Here is a 14,547-nt window from a genome sequence, read left to right as displayed (position 1 = left end):
CTGTGGAGATCCCCATCCTCACACGATGCTGCTTCTGCTTCCCGCTACGGAAAGGACTCGTCGCGTTTGCCTACATAAACTTGGTAATTAAAGCCAGCATTACGTTTTCATTCCTTATTCACAAAATCATCCTTGATTACCATGCTATTTATGTCAGCCTAAAGAGGAATTTACAGGCAAACATACTTTAAAAACGTCACTTAATTCTCTCTAAATACGGTCAAATTCAAAGCTGTCATGGTTTGGGCTTTTAACTTTTGTTCCCCAACCATATAGCGCGTACTCTTATATTAAGTTTATATCTCTTCATTGACTCTGGGTGATGTCAAGGAGAAAATAGGGTTTAAGATACACTTATTTTATTCATCCTTGCATCAAAAAAATACACTTTCCATTACTTTTCTTACACTATTCTTACCCGAAGCGACGTTCGACTATTTATCCTTGTTTTCTTTACTATTTCAGGTGCTGACAGTGGTCGTGACATCGTTCCTTCCTCTACATATCGTACATAAGGAACTCGACGGAGGCTGACCAGGCGGCTTTGGCCTCAGAGTTCGCGAGACTGATCACCGATGTGGTAGCTCTTCTCATCGAAGTTATTATGACTGTTGTCTTCATCATCGCTTTACATAAGGTGAGATCTTTTTATTTCATTGTGTAGCGCTCAGTTGTAAAGACAGTTATGTCTGCCATGTGTTTGCTGCTTTATAAAATATTGACATCATCGCATTAAATGGCTTATCGACAAAACTATGTATGTAATACTATAATTGAAAGGATAGCAGTCGAGTACGATCGACAAATCAGTTTTGTAAGACGCAGAAAAAAAAAATTGGTAAGCCAAAATTCAAAATATCAAATATAAATATTTGATAATTGTTTACTCACGTGAATTATTTAGTTTTTAATTATTTAATCATGTAAAGCACGCACCTATACAAACCATCAGTACACTGTATCATTGTAACTTTAACACCTTGACCTTTGCCCTGTTCCAGAAACACGTGTTGCTGATGAAAATCTACTTGTACTTCGAGATCGTGTACTCCATATTCGCCTTCGTGTACAGCCTCGCCTTCCTCGTCAAGGAGACTGCCAGCGAGCTGTTCCTAGTACTATTCCAATTGAGTAAGTTGTATTTGATTTGCTAAAAATAGATCAACTGTTTCAGTAAAATGAAGGTATTAATTTAAAAGAGTAATTTAGGAAATACTTAATGCCAATTGCAGTATTATCCATGTTTCTCCAAGTTTGTAGTTTTTGTTGTGGGGTGAAAAAGTTGCTGACTTGATTCGACGCGAAGGGCACACCTCACTGTTTCTACACTTGATACTCAGTCCATTTTATGGGTTTCATCATAAATATACGTAATTGTGTCTAAAATTATACTTACCCATTACACATAAGGGCACTGAAGCTGTTATTTCTCCGTACCATATATTTTTTATCTGTTGCCTATATTTTATCTGCCTACAGTAACATTTTTGCATAATTTCCAGCACTTCAAATGTACCTGGTGATCCTGATCTGGAGCTCAATAGTGAAGATGGAGCGAGATGGTTCAGTGAAGTACTCGCGAGAAAGAGATCCCGCCTAATTTACAAACTAATTAATTTAAAACTGACCAGCAACATAAGAACTACACGAAACATATTTTTATAACTATTTTTAGATATGGCAACATTGCGGGCAAGTGTCAAACAATACAAACTCGGAACGTCATTCTCATGGAAATAATGACAGAAGTTATTAGTGTTGCTAGTTGAAGGAATTGATTTTTATACCATGTTGAAAGTTTTCGTTGCTGTTTTAGTTTAATTATAGGTTTTTAAAGTATAAGATCTTAAAATAATTATTTACGACTACATAGGACGTAAATAAGTTTATAAAAGTGTAAATATTAGATTTTATATTCGTATGTTGCAACATTGCGGCTTGATCAATTAAATGGCACTGTAGTTAATTTAGGGACTTATTTTATTTCTTAAGACAATTTAATTGGTATTAGGTGCATTTGATACTTTTTTAAAGTCCTTTTTTATAATTTTACGAAAGCTGGCACTAACGCTTACCGAGCGGGCTAGCTTCATGCGGCCCGGAAGTATCCCGGAGAATCGTGGAAGGATTTGTAGGAGGCCTTTGCCCAGCAGTGGGACACAGCTAGATGAAAAAAAACTTTATCACTATTTCTTCTTGGCGCCCGCGTAGGACAACCACTCGTTTTAGCCACAAATGCTTGTTCGGAGTCTGAGTTTTTATTCTTGTGACTTGAATTTTTTTGAATAGAATCAAATTCCTTACAGCTTGGCGGGATTTGCATTAAAACGGTTCGTTTAAATGTTGGTTTACTCTTTAAGTAGCGGGTGTATAAATAATAATCTTGTTTTTTGTTAGAAAATAAAATTGTTAGATGCCTTGATCGAGTACAGAAAACAAATAAATAGCTCTAAATTTAAAAGTGATACTAATTACGAATATGATTTAATTATTAAGTTACCTCTACCATTTTTTTTTCAGCGCTAGATTAGTTAAATATATTCGTTAAAGTAATGTAACTAATTTTCATAATTTATAATATGGACGCTTATCATAATCTATAAAAAAGTTATCTTTAATTATATTTTGAGTAAAAGTTTCAAGCAAAAATATTCATGGTTAAATTATCGAAAACTATGTGCTATCAGTAATGTGCCTTCATAATATTTTTCGACGTATTTTTGAAAGACCATTATCAAATTCGTAAGTTTAACCAGTCCATACCATATCTATGTAATGTTATTAAATATTTTACGTATTAATGTTACCTATACGCTAAGTTATATTTTAATTGATAAGAAATTGTAAATAGATTTTTTGTAAGTTCATAAGAAATATTATGCCAAATAAAAATACATTTAAAATTTATTTTTTTGTTTAATTCAAAGTTTTTATTTACAAATTTTTGAGCTAACATAATTCACTATTATTTAATTCATTAATATACAAAAGACAGTCAATCCATACACATATTACCTCATTTAATCAAATATATTAGTACCTAATGAAATACTGTCCGTATGGGATATTTATGTACATAAAAATACAAATATAAACTTTATATTTTATAAACAACCACGATGTCACGATCTTTGGCCGACTACTGCCAAGAAAAGGCAGCCATTGCTTATATTAATTCCTTTACGAATATAATTATATGAAAATAAATCTACGGTATATTTACATTCAAATACATACGTCATAAGAAAACACGCATACAAAATCCCATTATCACTAAAAGGTTTTTATTAAAATCTATGCACATTTTAAATTGGTTTTGTTTATTTAGTTATTCACACAAATACAGATAGAATGAACAAATGAACTATGAAATAATGAATGTACTTATTTAAAAATTAATCTACAAAACACTTGATAAAAAGATCACTAATGGAACTTTTCATACTAACCAAAATTTCATCGGCCGATCATTTTTTTTAGAAAACCATATTTCTGGAAACATTATTTTATGTATACACAGAAGCTGTATTTAAATCTGACTTTTCTAAAAACTATTCTAAAAAGTTGCATATAAAAGAAAATAAACACATCACAGATTTACATTTCAACTTTACATACGTCATATCATTCACGACTATTCATTCTTATTTCACGTTTTGGCCTCAGCTTAAGGCCTTAACACATTCTTTTACCTCCTCCATTCCTCTTTTTAACCTTATTCCTTATTTAACTCAGCTGACTTATCTCAAGGTACCGTCGCGTGCGTCTCCACAAAAGAAGTCAGTTAACAAAATCAGATTTTCAAAACAACTGAAACTGGAAACTTGAAATTCAATTAGCTGTTGTTGCAAAATATGCTCATAAACACCAAATCCTTTATATCACCGAAAAATGGTGTTTATTTGTATCATCTTATTTGTAACGCTCTACTCAAGCGTCTTTATAAGGATCGCCCGACTAATTGGGTCTGAAACTAGTCAGGCAATCAATAATTGAGCATACAACGGCAAGATCCGCCAGTCGAACTGGCATTCAATCCCGATAAATACATATACATGGGTATAGGTACCATTATTAAATAAATACCTATTTATTCGCCTCTCAATAGGTACTATATTAACATACGGGTACTTGGTTAATCGGATTATCTATCTCCTTGTTATCTGACTTCTGTTGCTGACCACCAGCTGTTCCTACTACGCCGAGTACCACGTGTCAGTGTTCAGTAGAGTCTTCATCCTCTCCGCTGACTCCTCAATCAGCTGTCTGTAGTAGCTGGATACCAGCATCAGCATGTAGAACCGGATTACTGCAGAAGTAGAAAATAATTTCGATTAATAGAAATTTAATGTTGTATGTTTTGGTGAGTTGGTTTTCATTTGTTTTCAAAATTGAGGAGTAGATTGTTATTTGATGTTATGTGATGGTGATGTCAGTTAAGTAGAGCATGTTTGGACATATAAACGTTGCTTTTTAAATTTTCTATATAGCTTCTATATAGATTTGTTGAATGTTAACGTTTTTTTCAGTGCCTTAACAAGTTAAATAGCAAAGTTGTTGAGTACTTATGATCAATGATTTTGTCCTAAAGTAATGAAGAAAATTAGTATATTTCATCTTAGTCTTAGCCGTGCAAGTCTGAAATTTATGAAATTAAAGTTGTGGAAACTTAACCTTAAACTTCTAATTAAAATTTAACTCTAACTTACTTAAAATCAAGAAGGCAACCACGTAGATGAGGAAAGAGCTGTCATCGATGTGGTTGAAGACGACGGTGATGGTTGTCCAGTAGACCATGAGTAGCAGGTTGCCCATCACCAGGCAAGACGTCCAGATCACCCACGGCTTCATCAAGTTTGGTTTCTCCTGGAAGTACATGAATGATAATGTTAGAATTTGTCGAATGATTTACTCCATTCCTGATTTAAGCGCCAGTTAATATGAATCTCGATTGAATACCAGTTTTTATTGTTTATAAATTAGAAATCTATTGTAATACTTGCAGGCTAAAATCCAAAACTTTTTTGTTTGCATGTTTTCGCTTGATAACAGTTCAAAATATATAAACAATCCATTACTATACATAACATTTTCCTAGATCTGTTGGGGCTATGAATTTTGCACGAACTCTTCTTACAGTACAAATATTGAAGATATAGAAACAAAACACCACTGCACAGCATTGAGCGGGATCTTTGTCCACAACAGCATCTATCTTACTTTAACATTTATAAGAAACTTCGTCCTCAAATCTTTTGCCCAAACCAACAGTCTTTTTATTTCCTATATTTTCTAGCTGTCTACTTACCCTTAGTGTACCAGCTAACATGATAGCCGTGAGGATGAGTGTGATGCAGTGGCTGAGGATAATGGAGATCGCGAAGAGGTACATGGTGACGCTCTCCCGGTTGGACCAGCTGACCTCGCTGGGGATCAGCTGGTCGATGGTGGCCATGCATTGTGCGAGGGCGAGGATTGTGTACAACTGGAAATAGAGAAAGGAGGATATTTAGTATTCCGATGTAAGTATCTGGAGGTCTACCACAATCTTTTGAAGTGTCATTTTTTTTGTTGAAACTACAGCATTCCGCATCCACATCTGCGAAAGTCTTTGAAGATACAATAGTAGGTCTCCTTAGTATCTTTGAGAGGTTCCGCAATTATTTAAATAACGCAATAATGTCATGATTTACCAAGGCACAAGTGGATCATAGCAGAGTTTGTCTTACTCCCTTTGATTACAAGATTGTGTGAATGTGTGAATGGTTCAGCATAGAATCATTCAACCAGAAAGACAATATACAAAACCTTAAGACATTTTGTACGTGAAAGAAAATTTTCATGAACTATCTCATAGAGTTAAGTACTTACAATAATAGTTAAAGCTGAGAATATGCTTCCGAATTTCAGTGAGAGGCATCCGAAACTCCTTTGCCTCGGTATTGTTTCTATGAATGGGATTTCTGAAACAGAAAAAATAATAAATAAAATTAATGCTTCTAATATTCCAAAATACTTAATAGGTAAGAGACGAATTGGAAGATGAAGTAGATTGACAAAAGACGTATAAAGGGCCAAATGAAATAAAGATTAACTAAAACCTTTTTCAGGAGTGTGTAAGATGTCATGAGAGAGGTCATGTCGTTTTATTTATTTTAAACTGGAAAGCGTTTTGCACGTGTTATATTTAGGTGGGTAGTTGGGTACATACAATCGGAAACAAAAGTCGTTAAATGGAAAAATAATTTAATAACAAATGATTTTGTTTCGTAACATTGATTAAGTTGCTTTTGTAAGTAAGTTGAAGAATTTGTGAAGTTAAAACGCACACGCGTCAGATCATGATCGGGTCCGAAATCAGTCGGGCGATTCACATAAATAAATCACCTTTTGTAAATAGGATTGTGTTAAATGACTTCTGTTGCTAGCTGTAGGTACAACGTACTCTATAACAACATGAGGTGAATATGAATGTCTATAATTATCTTATCGTAGTAGCGATATCTATATCGTTCGATGTGGGTTTTGGCAAAAATATCTATCAACGGACAACAAGTGATTTTGTAAATTATAACACTGTCATGAAAATGTTTTCCCAGTTCTTGCTTATATTTAAGCTTACGCTGAACCAAAATCGAGCTATTTAAAAAAAGTCCATATCAGTAGGTACTACCTTTTCAAAATGGAAAACAGCTGTTTGTTTTTCGAACTAAGAACATTATGTTACTGAAAAGTTGTTTTTACTGATTTCTGAATTCTTTTTTGAAGAAATTCAACCTTATTTACTTAATTTTATTTAAAAAAAGTTGTTGCTTGTTGTTGTTATGATTTTGGTTGCTTTGAGGTTTCTCTCTCACGCAAAAACTACTGAACGTGTTTTGATAAAACTTATCACAAATGTAGCTTATAGTCTGGCAACAGCTTATAATGCTTCCTGCATAAAACGGCAGCCATTCGGGCAAAACCGATTTCGATTGCTAACCTAATTATCTATTATTGATTGCCACCACTAGGTCCAGCTGTGCACCGCAATGGGTTAATGATGCTGATGAGTACGATCAAAAGGTAACGCCTACTGGTATTTTATTCGCAATGATTCACAAGTAAAAATCAACTATAACATAAACAGCAGGCGTTCAACATTGTCAACAGAATAAACTTTATCTTTTATCTATGATACAAGATATCAAGTTCACGAGTGCGATAGTGGCCATGGAAGTACATTACGTAGGTACTTAATACTAAGAACTACTCGAATTCCATTACACTTTAAATGTAATACGTATGTTTCAATGAAAATTACAAATCATTGCACAGATCAGTACTGGGGGAAAATTTGGATTGTGAGGACTTTTGGGGAGCATTAGGAATTAAGGACTATAACATTGGTTTTGGATCGGCGAAAAGTATCAAAGTGGAAAATGACTTACTACCATATACCTACCTCTTATTGAACTCATGGTACTTCGCTATATTACGCGCGTTTTGCTAATCCTTGGAGATTATAGAAGTATTCTCGCAACTTGTCCCAAGAGAGAATATAGGTTAAGTTGCACCGCACAGACTAATAATTAGCAATTCACGCAGGCACACCGAAATCAGACCAAAAAACCAGGACAAGATATTATTAGGCATCCTTGAATACGTTTAGTTTTTAGTTGACTTTCTAAATCTGTAAGTATACTTTTTGGAGCTCAAATAATATTTGCTTTTACGCAAGTACATACTAATACGTAGGTAAGTATACATATTTTATCAATTAGAAGTCACTGCTTCCATTAGAGAAAGACACAATGGCTACGTTTGATAATCTTGCTGGCCGAAGCAATGTTCTGTTGACAAATGACTAATGGTTGTGTTATCAAATGCCGAAAAGAAAAAACAAATGACGTGAGTTTTAACCACTGTAACTATGGACATAACACACACTGCACTATATTGAGGAGAATTTACATAATATTTAAACAGAGAATTGAAGAAATAGGATACACGGACCTTGGACATGCTTGCAATATTCTGTTTATGAAAATTAACATATTTTAAATGGCTTATCTGACAAATAAAATTGGCATCAAAACTAATATAACCATGTTGTATTGTGAGCCTAGTTTTAGAAATATAATAATGTTTTCCTTTAAGATAATCTTTGAGAATTCCTAGTATGCTAGGCCAGAAAATAATGGTGTCTTAAAAGCCGTGAAATAACAAGAATAAAATCATGAGGACAAACTGTACGCAAGTGCTAAAAGTAAAAATAACATTGAAAATTTACATTTAACGTGTTAACCGTTTAATGTAGCTAAATTATTACTTTTTCTATAAGCTACGTATTAAATTCTTATCAAAACTATCGATAACTAATTAAAAGGTTGCTTGAGCGTATAATGAGTAAAAATAATCACAATTATTTTTCCGATAAACACTTCCGTTAACTAAGAATTTCACAGTTATATATTATTGTGATATATAATCAATATTGTATCATTGAACTTGTATATTAACTATTAACGTTTTAATTAATTATAATCTATACAAATATATAAAGCTGAGGAGTTTCTTTGTTTGTTTGAACGCGCTAATCTCAGGAAGTACAAAATACAAATTGAAAAATTATTTTTGTGTTGAATAGACCATTTGTCGAGGAAGGTTTTAGGCTATATACCATCACGCTGGGACTAATAGGAGCGAAAATACAATGAAAATTTGGAAATAACATTGCGGGTATAAATCATAACTTATATCTTCTAACCACGCGGACGACGTCGCGGGCAACAGCTAGTATAGCATAATATATGTACAAATTAAACTCGAAATGTTATTAGAAACAAAGTATACAGTGAAAAGAAAACCTCAACGGGACTTGAACCGGCAACAAACTATTTGTTTAATGTACGCCTAAAAGAAACTATGACCGATTGCAACGATTTTAGATTAGATATTTATTTTATCGATACTAGAGTAAACGTGCTAACGAATTATTTAAAAAAGCAGCACAGCAGAAAAAAATACACAAGGTAAGATTGTTGTTTATTTCGTTTGTCAAGGTTATGATTACGCTTACAAGAAACTCTACCATCCCGTGAAAAAAAGGTCGATATTGGCAGACGACACAAAAATTATATAAACACCTATCTACTTTTTCAAGCTTTTCTTAAAAAGTACCGAAACCCAAGTTGTCCAACACAAGGTTAAAGAAAGCAACATAAACATCAATTTATAATTCTATACAGATTTTTGTAACAATATCTGATTTCTTTAATATGCTTTCATTTCATTTATAAACCGTTGATTAAATTGTATGGAAACACTAAAATACTTTTAATATGATAAATTCTTTTTTTAATACCCTATGAAATTAACTTAAGAAATACAACAAATTAGAATCCTACATTTACTCAAATCAAAACTTGAAAAAACTTACGTGAATACATTTTCGCCGACAAATATTCTCCAAAAACAATCTTCTAACACTCAAATCACTTTTCTAAACAAAAAAGAAATACTTTAATAAAATAAACACACGAGCGTTCCGTTGGCCCAAATAGGATGTACTGATAGGAACGTATCACCGCGATAAGCCTTATCAGGTAAATATCAAAAAAAATTGTGCCGTACTAATGATAATGGCAGATAATCCGATTGTTTTAACCCTAGGGAAACGTGACCAGATATGTATTCTAGAAAGTAATTATGAAGTAAAAACAAATTTGTTGATTACATGTTTTTGTAAAGAAAGTATTGTTTATCAGTAATATGTTTTTGTTTTAAGCTTTGTTGTTGAAACTTGATGGTCAGTTTTTCAGCCTTTTTAGGATTCTGTCTCAAATTATACTGAGGCACCCCTGTGTGTTCGTCAGTTACGAGGCTATATCTTATGCTCCGTAATCGCTAGAGAGTTGGAATTTTAATAGATGATGTACATATACGAGTATTATCGTCGCCTTAGCAACAAACAAAAATAAAACTGAAAATACAGTTCAAAGTTAAGCCGCGTTTGCTGAGGTCATAATATAGTTGATTTTATCATTTAACCGATTTATTTCTTTAGCCTTCTTAAAGTCTATCAATCATCAGTGTCGCGAGGCTGACTCGCACTTGACCAGTGTTTGAATAAACTACGAGGACAGTAAATATCTAAATAAATAAGAGTATGTTGGGTTTGGGATAGTTAAAACAAATCAAGCATTTATTTATGTATTATATTATTTATTTATAAAACTTATGCACCTTTAATAATATGACTATATACATCAGTCGAAATTGGGATACAGCTTTATAATATCGAACCATATTAAAACAAGTTCTGTTCCATTCATTTAAGTCTTAACTCTACTCTTATCAATAAACTTAATACATAGTAAAACGGGGAAAATAATTAGAGGTACATAATAAACTAAGCAACAAATAATTTCCAATTATTGGTCTATATCTATAAAAGTAGTCATTTCATCGGCCTAGCCTTTTCCCAACTATGTTGGGGTCGGCTACCAGTCCAATCGGTTTCAGCTAGATACCAGTGTTTTACAAAGAGCGACTGCCTACCTGACCTCCTTAACCCAGTTACCTGGGCAACACGATACCTCTCGGTTAGACTGGCTGTCAGACTTTTTCAAGCTTCTGACGACCTGTAACGAGTGTCAAAGATGTAGGAATAACTGCCGGGACCCACAAGTTAACGTGCCTTCCGAAACACGGACAGTAGTATGCAGATAAAATGATAGCCTCAAAAACAGAAAAAACTAAACAAAAAAGTTCACGGAAAGATTTACATTTAAAGAAAAATATTGTTTGTAATGTAGTGTTGACACCTCTATTTATAACGGTGTGCACACCTATTAACACACCACCGCAAATTAAACCTAAACAGTATATAATAAAGTTCTAAATAGGTAACAAGTACAGTCTTGCAATACAAAACGAAAAAAGAACTCAAGTAATTTGGGAAAATATCGTTCGTCATGGTGCGTCATGATAGAATCATTGTTAGCAGACTACATCATAATCATTATCTCAACGAGAAAGCAAAGTCCTCCATGATTGTAAAGATTATTAAAAAATATACAACTTAAGACAGAGTTTATCGCATGGGGTTACTTACTCATTTTCTGACATTGATAAACGAAGGATGAATTCGGTATAATTTTCTCATGCAATTCGTCTCTATCATAGCATTCTAGCTGGCAAAGTAAAATAGCTCAGTATATGTATATATATATACAATATAAACCTAATTGTACTTTATATTTACATTTTTAAACTTCTATAAATATTTGACTGAAGGGTCAGTTATGATGCCCATGCGCATATTGCCCATGGGCAGCAATCGCGCTGCTGTAACTACCCGATAGAGGTTGAGAGATAATTGCAGAATGACCTGCAATAGGCCCAATACCGTGAGATCCGTGACCAATACCACTGATACCGCCTATTCCGATCCCTCCAATACCAACAATTCCACCAATTCCACCGATTCCGCCTCCTCCTAAACCACCTCCGCCGATTGAAACTGGTACGGCAACGGGTTGAGGTACCCTTACTGGTACTGGAGCTGGCACACCAACAGCGTACGGCTGAGGTACGGGGATCCCAACTCCTTGGGTCACAGTCACAGGTACTGGCTGCGCGTAGGGGTACGGGAATGGGCGGTCCACGGGTACCGCGACAGGTCGGGCTATTACTTGGGCTACTGGCTGGGGTACAGCCACAGGGACGGGCCTAGGAGCGTCCACTGGTACCCCAACATGGACCGGGTATGGTACTGCCCTAGGTATCCCAATAGGTACAGGTTGAGGTACAGGTATAGCCACTCGATTATGGAATTCGGAATAGGAATGGCGGATGGGTATGCCTCCAACTGATCGCTTGGCCTGATCAGCGCTCGCTGCGTATTGAATGCAGAGGAACAGCAAAATCTGGAAGAAAAATTCACACATATAATACAAGGCGATAAGTTAAGCTATCTGTTAAGCCGTGTAGGATAAACCTTATCTAAAATGCTGCTTTATAACCATAATTAATTGTCGTCTTTCCTAAAGTACATATTTATATTTAAAAGACAGACTTAACTACATTGATCAAATTTTCACGATAAGCTTAATACAAGTGTACTGAGGATTATCAGTACACTTGCAATCAGCTACTAATTTTATAAATGCGATTCTTTAAAGCAATAAACTATTTGTAAGAAGCAAGTAATTTGATAGACGAAACTAGGTACACAAATAATTATAATCGAAGATAATTGCTTTAGCACAATTTGCATGAAAGACAACATAAAACTATCCAAAGTACTGATTAAAATTGTTTGTCATGTGTGCACCAAAAATGTATATGACTGTTTTGAAAATAAAAAAACCAAAGTAGGTACCCAGATTATCTCTATCGCGTGATTGTTGACACATTAGTATAATAAGGTCAATACTATTGAGGTCTAATGTATTATCATTAGCTTTAGATAAACTTTAATCCCAGAACGCTGACACATTTTTTGCAAGGACGTCATTTACGTGCTAAACAAAATTGATTAGGTACAGAATTTGCTACTATTAATATTAGTATAACATATTCAATGGATCCTGGCCATGTTTTCAATGCCGTTTTTGAACACAAATTGCTACCAAAGAAAAACAATATTCAATTAAAAAAAATACTTAGAACCCGCTAAAGAATCAAGCCATAGCTGATCAAAAAAACATCAAAAGACCAGGATCTACATTTTTTTAATGAAATGATCTTAAATAACTAGATATAACACAAAATAAATAACTTATTATCGCATTGTGAATAGTCAACACTCTTTAATGAGACTGTTTTCGAAGAAATTCATTAAAATTGTAAACAAAACAATAAGATAAGGATACTCGCTCAACGGCCTATTACTGTGTGATTAATTCATGAGTAATGAATGAATCTATCTTTCTAACCGACTTTGTAAAGGAAGAAATTCTCTTCTCGGTTCATTTTTTTCCCAAATTTTGAATTTGTTAATAAACCTCAAAAAATAATAAATCCCTTAAAGTAATCCCTTAATAATCCAATTAATAAAAACAAACTTACATAATTAAACCGTATCATTTCGTCCGACTACTCAAGCTGAAGTGAGGAAAGAAAGTGAACTGACCAAGAAAGTAATGGTATTTATAACACCATGTGTAGCTACGGAAACAGGATTTATATACACCCTGTATAGGAAAGCTTGAGGCGATGTATATGGAGCTGTTAATGAAGAAAATGAATTGGTTGAGACTGTGAAGCATGAGGAAGAAATGTGAAATGCAAATGTCGGGAAAATAAATCTAGTTGATGAGGTGAAGAGGTAATTAGTCATTGATGCTTTGGATCTTCAGCTATGTGTGTTATGTTTCAATGATAGTTTAGTATGTAAACTGATACGTTTAATTATAGGTAGCATGTTAAGTGATCTGTAAGGAATGGGATGGAATGAAGACATCTTCGATTGGAGATGACATACACAGATACTGGTCATTGGTTTGTTTAAGTTATTTATTCGATTTCAATTTTTTATGTATTTATGGGAGTCTTCTTCTTTCTTATGAATTCTTCATACTTGTATGAAAAATAAAACATGTCATGTACTAAAACAAAATTTACAAGACCTCTTTCAGAAATATGACTGCACGGCTAGCCAAGTAACTCACAATGGCAAATCTACAGCACGTGACGTGCCGCTGGTTCCATCCCAGCGTATTTGTGATCCACGAAAGCTTGTCCTGAGTCTAGGCGTCTTTGTTAATTTTATCAAACCACAGCGTCACAAGGATTCAATTCCTAAATTCAGGAGTCATTAAAAAGCAAGACACTGAAAGGTGGATTAATAACTTTCCGAGATCTTGAGCAAAACACAAAATTATTAAGTTTGTATATAACAAGAGTATAAACAGCAAGCAGCTCTATAAACATCCACATAAGTGACACATACGGTCACCTATCACTCTCGATCCAGTTAGCGAGTTTATCTAGTATTTAGCCAGGTACCGGCAGGGACACGTAATAACCTACGCCGCCCTTATGTAATGCGAGAATTGTTTATGTTGTACTTGTTTACTACGTTATTTAATAACATTTATGTAGTGGTCAAGGATTTTTTTGACATCTCAGACGAAAATTGTGTGTGACGTAATTGTTTCAAGTAACTGAACTAGTGCTGTACACCCCTTTTTTGACCCAATGGAAACCTTTTAGAACTTCCTTCATCCTGGGGAAAGCAGAGTCTTACCAGCTAAAACCTCTGGAATGCTTCCTCGTTCTCTTTAGTCGGGAGTCTTGAGCCAAGCGGAGACGATATCGCAGACTACCGCGCAATCCTCTAACATCCCTAGGCAGAAATATTACTTAGCATTTTAGCCATGAAGAAGGATAACCCTATGCAGTGGCCAAAAAAAATATATTTTACCTGTTAAGAATAAAAAAAACTCTCAGAAAGCTCTTTTTGGCTAAACGACTCTTTGTCAGGGCTGTACGTTAGATTTAGGAACTACTGTGTGGCTCATGATGTAGGGTGTGCCACAATGTGCCAAATGTTTGTTA

The 14,547-nt window shown here is 34.3% G+C and overlaps 2 protein-coding genes and 1 pseudogene across 2 annotated transcripts; 1 reads left to right on the top strand and 2 right to left on the bottom strand.

The window, feature by feature from the left end:
* Positions 1-1,966, top strand: part of LOC113503979 — a 5,190-nt pseudogene extending 3,224 nt beyond the window's left edge.
* Positions 1,967-3,262: 1,296 nt separating this feature from the next.
* On the bottom strand, positions 3,263-9,548 carry LOC113503770. The gene is made up of 5 exons (XM_026885854.1): positions 9,422-9,548; positions 5,872-5,963; positions 5,309-5,485; positions 4,710-4,866; positions 3,263-4,309 (listed from the first exon to the last, which is right to left on the bottom strand). The coding sequence occupies exons 1-5, from the start codon at positions 9,429-9,431 to the stop codon at positions 4,197-4,199; spliced, it is 549 nt and encodes a 182-aa protein (XP_026741655.1). The 5' UTR covers positions 9,432-9,548; the 3' UTR covers positions 3,263-4,196.
* A 1,734-nt stretch (positions 9,549-11,282) lies between these two features.
* On the bottom strand, positions 11,283-13,074 carry LOC113503977 (tetra-peptide repeat homeobox protein 1-like). Its single transcript, XM_026886120.1, has 2 exons — positions 13,057-13,074; positions 11,283-11,912 (listed from the first exon to the last, which is right to left on the bottom strand). The coding sequence occupies exons 1-2, from the start codon at positions 13,072-13,074 to the stop codon at positions 11,283-11,285; spliced, it is 648 nt and encodes a 215-aa protein (XP_026741921.1).
* Between the last annotated feature and the right edge of the window lie 1,473 nt (positions 13,075-14,547).

The sequence above is a fragment of the Trichoplusia ni genome, chromosome 20 (assembly GCF_003590095.1).
Source record: "Trichoplusia ni isolate ovarian cell line Hi5 chromosome 20, tn1, whole genome shotgun sequence".
Lineage (NCBI taxonomy): Eukaryota > Metazoa > Arthropoda > Insecta > Lepidoptera > Noctuidae > Trichoplusia > Trichoplusia ni.
Note: the sequence above shows the minus strand (reverse complement) of the source record. Positions and strands in the feature narration are given on the sequence as shown.